At 38.8% G+C, this 12,465-nt stretch overlaps 1 protein-coding gene across 1 annotated transcript in view; it reads left to right on the forward strand.

Moving 5' to 3' along the window:
- The window catches only part of Hnrnpr (heterogeneous nuclear ribonucleoprotein R), a 37,383-nt gene that overhangs the window by 599 nt on the left and 24,319 nt on the right, over positions 1–12,465 (forward strand). Inside the window, exons 2-5 of the mRNA XM_031377036.1 lie at positions 2,455–2,623; positions 4,814–4,932; positions 5,520–5,627; positions 8,095–8,208. Coding sequence (XP_031232896.1) covers positions 2,467–2,623; positions 4,814–4,932; positions 5,520–5,627; positions 8,095–8,208 — 498 coding nt within the window. The 5' untranslated portion in view covers positions 2,455–2,466. The remainder of the gene's footprint in view (positions 1–2,454; positions 2,624–4,813; positions 4,933–5,519; positions 5,628–8,094; positions 8,209–12,465) is intronic.

A 12,465-nucleotide genomic window follows, 5' to 3' on the forward strand; every position in this document is an offset into this window, starting at 1 on the left:
CGGGATTTGAAGGAAAAAATGACTACTAGAGGCCGTGACACTTGGTTTCGAGCGGCGCCTGAGCTAGGTAATTCTGAGAATGTCATAGGCGCTCCAGATTGGAAAAGCGCTTCTTTTTCTTACACGGTAGTATCCATGTGGCCAGAATTTTAAGACGAAAGGCCAGGGGTTCTTGGAAGGTTCAGTCCTTTCTCGTTACCTGTTTGAGATTTGTTTTTTTTTTTTTTTTAACCCCCCCATTGCCCTTTAGAAACAGAATGTGTCAGGAGTCAGTCGTAGTGATTAAGGGCTTGACACTCCCGAGCTTTGAGATAACCGTTAGCTTTCGTTGGTTCTTCTAAAAGCCCGTCTCTCAACATTTTCCTTAGAGATGTTCGCCACAAGTCAGGGAGGAGGTAGTACTGACTTCCCAAGTCTCCCAGCGGTCCTTATAAATCTCATTTAAATGACTTTATTTTGTAATTTTCTCTCTTTTTTTTTTCTTTTGCAAAAATGTTTGTGTCAAAGGGTTCCAATCACGTTAGAATATTTGCTGCATCCAGAAATATGGTTTGGCTGTGTGGCATTGTTGTTGAATGTCATGAGTTTAAATGGTCTCATAACATAAAAGTCTTTTAAATGAGCACTTTGTATTTGGCTTGAAGAGTCACCTCTGTTGATCTGAAGGTTTATTTCCTGGAGTCTATTTTACCTTTTTTTTTTTTTCTTTTTTTTTTTTTAGGTTAAAGTTGACGAAATCTGAACATTTTAAAAGTTTTAGTATTAATGATAGTCATAAATATGTCTTGTGCTTAATACGTAAATTGTCATTTTGCTTCACGCATACTTTTAAAAATCACTCCACCTTAACAGATGTTCACTGAACTTCTCAGTTATTGCCTCTCCTGTAACATATAGTATTCATAGGTGCAGTGCTATGAAGGTCTTGTTATAAAACTTCTGAGTTTTGGTGATCTTAGTACAGTGTTTGTGGGAGGGGATGGGAAAGCATGTCCACAGAAAGATTTGGGATTTTAGAATGCTTCTTTACAGGCCTAGGTTGTTTTAATCAGTAAAAATGTTCATCTTACGTGCTAGTATTTCTTGTGCCAGTTTTGGATGTTTTTGTTTTTTGCTAGTTCACCAGAATTTGAGACTTGCCTTAAGATGTGTCTGTTTAAGTAAGTACAGTCGCGTCTCTAGACACTAGAGGGCTAGGGCGAGCTTTGTGATGAGAAGTCATGCAGCTGTCAGGTCATTCTCAGTAACTCTCTTCACACTCTGCTCTCTTGTTGCCTTCCTCTTCCGTCCTCTCATTACCTTCTACTGTCAGTGCTGTTGAACTAGGCGCTGTCCTGTGTCAGGAAGCAGCGTTTGTATAGTGTTTGACTGACCAGGCATGGATTGGGCTGTAGTGCTTGTAGGTGACTTGTGCTTCCTATCTTGAGTTTCTTCAGGAACAGTAGGCATCTTCTTGAGACCCAGCTTCATCACGCCTTTATCCCTGTCTGCTGCGATGTCACTTGAGCCACCCATTCTCTTCATCACATGTAATCTCACACACACACTTAAATTCCCTGACTTTGAGGTAGCATAGACTGGCCTTGTATGCTTTTGTGATTTACTCTCTCTTCAGGGAATTGGTCCATTTCAGCATTATATACAGGCTGAACATACAAAATGATTTTGGTAGGTTAATCTGAGAAATCTGAAGAAGTTTAGGCAGTCAGGTAGTGTTTGTGAAGGTTTTTTGGAAGTTGTTTATTCAGTATTTTTTGCAACTTTTTTTCACTGACAAGAAAAATTCCACTCATACTCCTGATTTTTTTTTTTAAATCAAGAAGCAACCTAAACTATAGCTCAATTATTTTTATGTAGACTTTGAACAATGGCTTAGCTTTTAAAGTTGGTCATTTTTTCTTTTAAATCTGTGAATGGGAATAGCAAATTAATCTTAGAACAAAATTAATGTGAAAGTTCTGTTTTTAAGTGAGGTGGAGAGAACCCAAGCCACCAGCTCATTGAACTAGATACAACATGGATTTATTTCATACCTATGTTGTTTCTGAAGCAGAGAAAAATGGAAAGTTCTTAAACCTTGATTAAGTGATGTGTGGGTGTTTATTCTGTTTTAAATCAAATTTTAGAACTCTGTAAGCTGAGAGGCCGTTAGGATTTTGTGGTGGTTTGTTGATCTGCTCCCCAGAACACAACGGCTGCTTATGTTACTCAGCAATACAAGTCCTTCTAACCCAGAGTACATGAAGTTGCTTAAGGATCCAATACTTCGATGTACATTTTCTGTAGTTTCACAAGATTATTTCTGAAAATTTAGATCAGATGCTCACAAAAGGCATAAAATATTTTGGATAGTTATTAGCAGCATGTGTACAAATTAGTTCAGGTAAATCATGCATTGTCCTACAAACTAGTTATTTCTGGCTTAATGTAATATAGCTCCTGAATTTTTTCCAGCAGCATAATAAAATGGCTAATCAGGTGAATGGTAATGCGGTACAGTTAAAAGAAGAGGAGGAACCAATGGACACTTCCAGTGTAACTCACACAGAACACTACAAGACACTGATAGAGGCAGGCCTCCCACAGAAGGTGGCAGAAAGACTTGATGAAATATTTCAGACAGGTATAATGCATTTCTTGTTTCTGACTGGTTATGAAAGTGAGGGCAAACCACGTTGAATTTTATAGATTTTAAGGATAAAAAATGCTTACTGTTTGTGATCTGTGTAGAGCAAATACTTTCCCTTCATTGAGGGCATATTGGGTTTGACTTTATTACTATTTCATTATTTTGAAGCCTTAGTGTTGAATATGTAGACTTAGTTGTTTCAGAACAGAACATCAATTTGTCTTAGATTTACTACCAATTAAAATGTATGTTTCAGCATACCAAATTTTGCATTTTCCCCTTAACCTAAATCAGTCATCATTTTGCTTTTACTTTTCTACTTTTAGCTTTTTAAAAGTGATTGTTAAGTCAGCTTAGGTCTGATTAGGTGGCATAATAAGAGGAATAGTTAGACTGTATTGTCTGAAACGATAATATATGTCATATTCCGTGAGAGTTTGTGGCCTGTCTAGTTTCTAATAGACAGAAATTCACATCTCTCCGGTAATTCGGAAGTGTTTGGTTTGCAACAGCTTTTTTTTGTTTTTGTTTTTGTTTTTTTCTTAATGTGTAAGTCCCATGGTTAAGTGCTTAAGCAAATTTGAACATCTTAATATGGTTGGTTGTAAGTGGTTTGAAGTTTTAAAAGAGGGAGAGAAATATTTACCCTTAGGGAATCGTGTTCGTAAATAAATGTGTCCTCCTTTGGGGCCATAGATGGAAACTTTATTCCTCTGTGTTTGTGTGCCTATCCAGATCAGGAGAGAGAATTGAATTGTTTCTCTTAGAAATATGTTTTAAATTCAGTAGACATAGCTGTGCTTTTTTTTTTCTTAAAATATTTTAAATCTTGCAGCTGAGATTTAATTTTAGACACTAAAATGGCTTATAAAAATCACTCCTGGGTGATGGTCTCATTTGAAAGCCAGTCCTCAGGAACTTCTGTGACATTTCTGCCCTAGAGAACTAGCAGTGATCTGCTTAGAGACCTCCCTGTGTAGTGCTTTGCTACTAAGAGGCCGACGATCTGGGTGAAGGATTGGATTGACAGGGTGGATTGATGATGGTCTTGAGTTGTGGCTTTGGGTGGTGGTATGGAATATTCAAGTGAGGAAACTCCAGTGCTTAGCCATGCTCATTCTGAGCTTTTAAAACATGACATGGCAACATTTTAAACAATAACTTTGCAAGTGGCATTAATTTATTTTCAGTTTATTTACTGTATGAAATAAAGTTCTTTTTGACTTTACCAAAATAGAATCACTTTTGCTGTTGGTTCATATAGACTTGGGGAGGGGAATGTCAGTCTGTCAGGTATTTCTATTTTACATTGGACCAATTCTGACAAGGTTCGTTATATATTAAGAGTTATTTTAAACAGTAGATGTTCTATGAGTAGTTAAGTAGACTACATATGTAGAATGCAGCATATATGTTTCCTGCATAATTTATTTAAAATTCTGTAACATTTTTACTGACATTTGAAGTAGATTGTCATTATTGACAGTGTTGTGAATGCCCCATCATCTTTTAAATCTCAGCTTGTTACTTCAGAAAAGTAAAACACTGACTTAAAATACAACTTTCAGAATTGGTTTAGCAAGCTGCACTTGCATTTGTAGAATTTAAGATGCCTTTCCACATTCTGACTGCAGCAAACTAGATGCTTGGATAAATACATTTTAATTTGTGTTTGGTGCTAAGGAGGGAAAACCTTTGATATTCTTTGGAGTGGAAAGAATTAAGTAAAATTGGTTTTCATATTTTCTCTTACCTCTTATGTAGTAAACAAGTATAACAACCTGTAATTTGAATGTTTATCCTTGAGAAAGATAGTATATTCTTACCACTCTAATATAAACCAGAATTTCCTAAGTGAATGGTTCATTTGTAGTACAGGTATGTGCATCTTACTCTCAGAACTTACTGCAGTTTGGGGGAGTTAGAAACATTTTAGGATCTTTCCACGAAATTTTTTTTTAAGTTGAAATCTGCATTTATAGTTGATATTTTATCTTTGATTTTTGTATTTGTATTTGACCTTTCTATATCTTACTTGTTTAGCTATGTATATGCATATAATTAAATGAAAATATAGTTTGTCAGAGATGGTATTGAATATAACAATGCTACTAGACCTTACTAGACAGTTTAGTTTACCCCTTTTATTACAATAATGTTAACCCTTTTCAATTTAATTTTTAGGGTTGGTAGCTTATGTCGATCTTGATGAAAGAGCAATTGATGCTCTCAGGGAGTTTAATGAAGAAGGAGCTCTGTCTGTGCTACAGCAGTTCAAAGAAAGTGACTTATCTCATGTTCAGGTAAGGCCAGGGCTAGCCGTGCAGCCGGGCAGTCAGCGACCTGCAGCTGCTTAACTGGGACAGCACCGGTCCCTGTGGGGAAGGGGTCTGTTTTGTCTGTGACTATCTCTCCTTTGGAAAAGATTAAGAGAAAAAAAGATCTTCTGTGTCAAAGAGGTTCAGAAGCATGAGTGCAGAGCAGAAGTCTTCAGCTTTTAGTACAGTAAGTTACTTTAAAAGCTTAGTCATGGTTTGGCTTTGTTGTTACTATTACAGTGTTATATGTTTAAATTGCTTACGATAAGGGGAGGCTATCTTTGTGTGAGAAATACTTAGCCATTCTGGAAAGATAGTCCAGAATCAATTGAATAGTAACAAATGGAAGCCTTTTTTCCCCAGTTTAGAAGGCAAGCTCCCTGAGGCACTGACTAAGATCTGCTGTGTGCTCCAGCCTGTGGCTTGCGAAAGTATTTGTTGAATGAATGGAATGAATATTTTTGTTAAAATCTTGGTGTTGGAACACCATCATTTAAATTTAAATTTATTGTGTATTTGACCCTTCAGAGATTCCTAGTAATTCTCCCTTTTCAATTGCTTGCATCTTTTAGAACAAAAGTGCATTTTTATGTGGAGTTATGAAGACCTACAGGCAAAGAGAGAAACAAGGCAGCAAGGTACAAGAGTCCACAAAAGGGCCTGATGAAGCAAAGATCAAGGTAAAAACGAGTTACAGTATTGATGGGAAGGTCTAATTCACACTCTTCCTTGATCCTCAGTCTTCTGACACAGAGGGAGGGACGTGTTTATTATTACTTTATAAGCACTGTTTATATTTTTTGTTTGGTACAGGGTCCTATGCTCAAACTGGCATGGAACTCACTGTATATAGCCCAGGCTGGTTCCAAACTCAAGGTGATCCTCCTGCCTCAGCCTCCTGAGTGCTGAAGTGAAAGGCCAGAGCCTGGGACTTTTTCTCTTAGGAAAGAGCTGTTGTATTCTAACTGCTTTCTTCCTTTTGAATTTTCTCTGACCTCAGTGTATTTATAAAATGGTCTTGACCTTTTATGACTTTATAAAATGGTAGTGGTTGTGCCTACCTCCTGAAGTTGTGAAGATTAGGTGAATTCATATGTAAATAGCTACTCTCCCCAGTCATTATTAACTTAGATAAACTGCATTGAAAGGCAAATAGGCTTTCCCTAAAAGACCTAGTTAAAGGGGTATTGTCAAGGTTGCAGTGGTGGGGATCCAACCCAGCTCTTTGCTAATCAAGTGCTCTATCCTAAGCTATCCTCACAGATTTAATTGGAAATGGTATTGAATTTTAGTGTTGTTTGCACAGGTGGCTCAGATTTTGGTATCACTAACTTTATACTTTCTCCTTCATTCTCATCTGTTTATAAAGTGCTCTAGCCCCATTCTTATACAAATGCCAAACTATTGTGTAACAACTCTGATTGGCTGACTAACCCCTTCCCCTGGTAGAAAAAACAGAAGGTCCCAGACATCCTTCCCTGTGGAATCCCAGGGTTAACTAAATCGGGTAAACATAAATCTTGTGTTGCTGTTCGTAATTAAATACCTCACGTGCAAAGCCCTTCTCTTTCTTGGTAGAGTGCATATTTTGTTTGCCAACAAAAGATACTCTATAGGCCTTTCATATGAAATTTCATTTGAATGTTATCTAAACTATAGTGCTTGCTCTTTGAGGGCATCTGTTAACTAATGTTAGTCAAATGGGATCAAATAATAAGGTTTCAAGGTTTGAAATCAGAGTATATTTATTTGATAGTTGCCAAATTTAGAGTCTATCTTGTGAGATATTCCAGTTGTGTTGGGCTTGTGGATTGGTAAGAATATAAAACAGACAAATGGAATAGTAAAGGGCAGTTGTGAGCGGCCATGTATGTACTGGGAACCAAATCCAGAAGTTCTGCAAGAGCAGCAGGTGTGCTTTGTTTCAGAGCCATCTCTCCAGCCACCTTCTTTTAAATAGTTTACTGTTATTTTTAATATATATATATAATATATAATATGTATATGTGTGTGTCTAAGTGTGGGTTTGTATACATGACTATAGTGTCCATGGAGGCCAGAAAAGGGTATGGGACCCCCTGGATCTGGAGTTACAGACAGTTAATAATGAGACATTTCACGTATGTGCTGTGAACCAAACTTGTGTCCTCTGGAAGAGCAGTAAACTCTCTTAACTGCTAAGCTATTTCTCTAACCCTTCATTTTTCTTTTTTCTTTTTTTTGGGGGGTGGGGTGGGTGGGGTTGGGGGTGGGGAATGGTTCAGACAGGGTTTCTCTGTGTGGCCCTGGTTGTCCTGGAACTTACTCACTCTGTAGATCAGGCTGGTCTCAAACTTAAAGATCTGCCTACCTCTCTGTTTCCCAAGTACTGAGATTAAAGTTATGCACTACTACTGCCTGGCCCCATATCTTTTTTTTTTTTTTTTTTTTTTTTTAATTTTTTTTTTTTTTTTTTTTTTTTTTTTTTTTTTGCTAAATGTTTATTTATTTATTATACGTACGTACACTGTAGCTGTCTTCAGATGCACCGGAAGAGAGAAGAGGGCATCAGATCTGATTACAGATGGTTGTGACCCACCATGTGGTTGCTGGGATTTGAACTCAGAACCTTCAGAAGAGCAGTTGTTGCTCTTAATTACTGAGCCATCTCTCCAGCCCTTTTATTTATTTATTTAATTTTTTTTTTTGGTTTTTGGTTTTTGGAGACAGGGTTTCTCTATGTAACCCTGGCTGTCCCAGAACTCACTCTGTAGACCAGGCTGGCCTCGAACTCAGACATCCGCCTGCCTCTGCCTCCCAAGTGCTGGGATTAAAGGCGTGCGCCACCAACGCCTCCATATCTGGTTTTTATGTGATATTGGAGATAGAATCCAGTGCCTCATGCAATCATGCTGTATTTCCAGCTGCTCCTTTTTAAATTAATCATAAAATATTCTCATAAAATATTATAGTTGCCGGGCAGTGATGGTGCATGCCTTCAATCCCAGCACTTGGGAGGCAGAGGCAGGCAGATTTCTGAGTTTGAGGCCAGCCTGGTCTACAGAGTAAATTCCAGGACAGCCAGGGCTACAGAGAGAAACCCTGTCTCCAAAAAACAAAAAAAAAAGATGTTGTAGTTTATGTGTGTGTTTATATTTTCATGTTTAGGCCTTACTCGAGAGGACTGGTTATACTTTGGATGTAACCACAGGACAGAGGAAGTATGGTGGTCCTCCGCCAGACAGTGTGTACTCGGGTGTGCAGCCTGGAATTGGGACAGAGGTAAGTGCTCATATCCGTTTGTGGACAAATCTTTCTAGTCTATTAACTATATAATCCAGCGTATGATGTGGGTAAAGTACTTGATTACTTTCAAAGTGTGGCTAGTGTTATATTGGTAGTATCTGTGTGTATTTGTATCATTATTAGCAAGGGTAACTAACCTTGGTATAGAAATCTTTTTTTTTTCCCCAAGGTTTATTTATTTTGTATATATGAGTATACTGTAGCTGTCTTCAGACACACCAGAAGAGGGCATCGGACCCCATTACAGATGGTTGTGAGCCATCATGTGGTTGCTGGGATTTGAACTCAGGACCTGTGGAAGAGCAGTCAGTGCTTTTAACTGCTGAGCCATCTCTCCAGCCCAGTATAAAGCAAAGAACTACAGACAATTCTTGGAGCTTTACTCTTAAAGGAGAAGTAGTTGTTTTAATTTTACAGAGTTTTTTCATTTTTTTGTGTTAGGGATTGAGCTTGGGGCCTCATTCATTCTGAGCATGTGTTCTGTGTGTACTGTGCCATGCTCCTGACTTAAATCTTTCATTTGAAATGATATCTTAGTATGTAATCCAGATTGCCTTGACTTTGAGGCCTCCCTTCTGAGTGTTGGGGTTGTAGGCATGTGCCATTGGACTCAGCTCGTGTTTATTTTATTTTAAGACAAAGTCTTATATGTAGCCTTTTCTGGCCTAAAGTGTTCTATGTAGATGAGGCTTGCCTTGAACAATTGGCAATCCTGTATGCCTCTTGAATGCTGGGGGTTGTGCTGGGGTGAGCCATCATGTCTCAATCCATTTTTGTTTTGTAATGTCAGTACTTTGCTTTCTTTCAACACAAAATGTACTTAGAAGTGAATGAGAAACATTCTAGCTGGGAGGGAGTACCATGAGAGAAATTGTAGATTAGAATGGAGAAGAAGAATGAGTACATTGGTTCATACTCAAAGTGAGAAGTAAGTGGCTCTTAGGTTTTTATAAAAGTTTCTCTCTGGCTTTTCCCCCATTCTGTATATAGTCCTGGTGATCCTGAAACTCACTCTGTAGACCAGGCTGGTCTTGAACTCAGAGATAACGCCTGCTCCTGCCTCCCAAGTGCTGGGATGAAAGGAGTGCTCTACTACCATCTGACATGTCTTTGTTCTTTTGGTTCGTTGTTGTTGTTTGAGACAGTTTTATGTAGCTGAAGTTGTCCTAGAACTAGCTAACTTACAATCTTCCTGCTTGCACCACCGGAGTGCTGGGATGACAAGTTTATGTAGTGCTGAGGACCCAACCCGACTTCCTATGTGCTGAGCAAGCACCCTAACACACCCTGCAGCCCTAACACCCCTTGCTCTCTCCCTAGTATTGTAGCACTCTTGGATCTTTAAGTGGAGAAACTAGGTGACAAAGAGTTATGCGGGGACTTTTTCTCATTGGATGTTTTCATTGTTTTAGTGTCAGGAACACAGTGCACAGTATTTGATGAAAGAATTTTTTAAAAGAAAAGAAAAGAAATTATGGCCTTTTTATAAGAAATTTAAACTAGCTTGAGTGGTACAGGATATTTATTTATTTATTTATTGGATAGGATCTCATTTGGAGTGTGTAATAGAGGATGTGTGTGTTTGAGTAAAGGCATGTGGAGGATGGAGGGAAGGCTTTTGGGAGCCTGTTCTTCCACTGTCCTTTCTGGGTACTGAGATCAGATCATCAGGCTTGTTTGACAAGTGCTTTAATCAAAGCTCCAAGGCATTTTGCTGGATGTTATAGTCTAAGACTTGAACTTGTTCTGTAGCCTCTCACATGCTGTGGTTCCAGGCGAGTTTGTAGGAATCTCTTCAGCAGCGTGGTGGGAGTGAGGATGGTAAGGGTCACTCCTTAGATAATCGTGGTATCTGCACTTTATTTGGGGAGTATTACTGTGAGACTTGAGAGTTTTAGGTTGTCTATTAGAGTTACAAGAAAAAAGTTTACTGAGATTCCCATTTGAACAGTTTTTAAGGAGTCAGTAATAGCTTTAGACTATTATAAATTGTATGCTCATAAAACTACGACTTTGCTTTTTTTTTGTTTTTTGTTTTTTGTTTTTTTGAGACAGGGTTTCTCTGTGTAGCCTTGGCTGTCCTGGAACTCACTCTGTAGACCAGGCTGGCCTCGAACTCAGAAATCTGCCTGCCTCTGCCTCCCAAGGGCTGGGATTAAAGGCTTGTGCCACCACCACCTGGCTAAGACTTTTCAGGTGATCAGGAGCAATGATCATACTGTTTGTTTGTAAATGGATAAGCAAAGATGACTGTAGTAACCATTACTTTAAAGAAAAAAAATGTGTGTATGTGTTTGACGTATAGGTGTTTGTATGGAGATGAGAGGACAGCTTTGTGGAGTTGGTTCTTTCTTTCCACCCTTACATAGGTTTGAGTTGGAACTTAGGTCACCAGGCTTGTGTGGAAAGCATCTTTACTGCTGAGCCACCTCACCAGCCCCTGTATCAGCTTTAAGGTCCGTCTTCTCTCTGTATAGTATGGTTGTTGCCTTTTGTTCTTTTGACCTTTGTTTTCGTGTTACAGTAGTGCAAATATCCTACTTACTAAATTATTTTACGTGTATAGGTGGTTTGCCTGCATGTATGTCTTACCAGTTGTATGCCTGCTGCTTGCAAAGGTTAGAAGAAGACATTGGATCCTCTGGATCTGGAGATACAGATAGTAATGAACCACCATGTGGGTACTGGGAATTGAACCTGGTCCCTCTAGAACAATCAGTGCTCTTAACCTCTGAGCCATGTCTCCAGCCTCATATTCTATTTCTTAATGCTTAATATCAAAAGAAATTCTAAGCATTTTCAGGGTTAGAAACACTAGAGCCATCTACATATTATTAGTTTGTGATTGTTTTAAAGTCACATAATGAGGGCCTCTAAGAGGACTCTATGAGTTAAGGTGCTTAAGTGCCATGCCTGGTGACCTGAGTTGGATCCCTGCGACACATGATAGAAGGAGAGAACCAACTCCTGCAAGTTGTCTTCTGACATTAGCATGTGTGCCATGGTGTGTACTCCCATCCCTAGTATAAATGTAATAAAAGAATAAAGTCATGTTATGTGATAATTGGAAGGGTTAGATTGGGACTCTGAGCCATCTAGGTTCTTCACAGAAGCATGCATCATCAGTGAAACATAGGGTACAAATAAGCAATATTTTGGCCTTATTTCTCTCTTGTTCTCTCTAGCAGCTACTTCTATCTGTTACTTCTTAGTGGATAATTGTAATTACATTTAAATGCATTTATTACATGTATTCACATATCTAGTACACATGTGAAGATCATAGGACAATTGTGGGAGTTGTTTCTCTCCTCCCACTATGTGAATCCTAGGAATGGAATTCAGGTTGTTGGGTTCTCCAGCAAGTGCATTTACCCACTGAGCTTCTCACTAGCCTCTATCCTCAATTTTTTTCTAATTAATTAATTTTGAGACATGGGCTTTCTACATAGCTCCAGCTGTCCTAAAAGTCATCATCTAAACCAGGTTGACCTGTCTCTGCCTGTCAAGTGCTGGGATTAAAGGTGTACACCGCCCAGCCCAGCCCTATTCTTCATCTTTAATGTACTGTTTCTACCATGACTTCTTCAAAATTGACATTTATGTGTGTATGTGTTTCATAGTGCTGAGGACTACACACATGCTAAAGCAAGCATTTCTGTCATTGAGTCGTATCCCCCTTGTTTATATATTTTTAAAGCAGTATATAAATGTGGTTCAGTTGGGGCTGGTAGCTTAGGCCTGTAATCCAAGCTACTTGGGAAATAGAGATAGAAGGCTCTCAACTTCAAGGCCTGTTTGGGCAATTAGCAAAAACATATCTCAAAATAGACTGGAGTTGGGGGCTTGGGAGAGTAGGGGCAGTGGCACAGTAGGGCTGGTGTGCTTGGTGTGTGATTTACACTTAGAATCCCCACTGTTGAGGCAGGTGGCTCCTGTGGCTTGTGAGGCTAGCCAGGCTACATAGACCCTATCTATCAGTCAATGATAAATAGTAAACAAATAAGTAAATGTAGGAAGAGATAACACTCAGTGGTGGAATCCTTATTTACTCTGTACAAGGCTTTAAGTTCTGTCCTAGCACCACGAAAAACGAACAGAGAATGTGGGCTACTTTCTTTGAACTATTAGTACTTTTCTACTAGTTTTAATATTGTTCTTTCTCGCCGGGTGGTGGTGGCGCATGCCTTTAATCCCAGCACTTGGGAGGCAGAAGCAGGCGGATTTCTGAGT

This window comes from Mastomys coucha, unplaced genomic scaffold (assembly GCF_008632895.1).
Source record: "Mastomys coucha isolate ucsf_1 unplaced genomic scaffold, UCSF_Mcou_1 pScaffold18, whole genome shotgun sequence".
Lineage (NCBI taxonomy): Eukaryota > Metazoa > Chordata > Mammalia > Rodentia > Muridae > Mastomys > Mastomys coucha.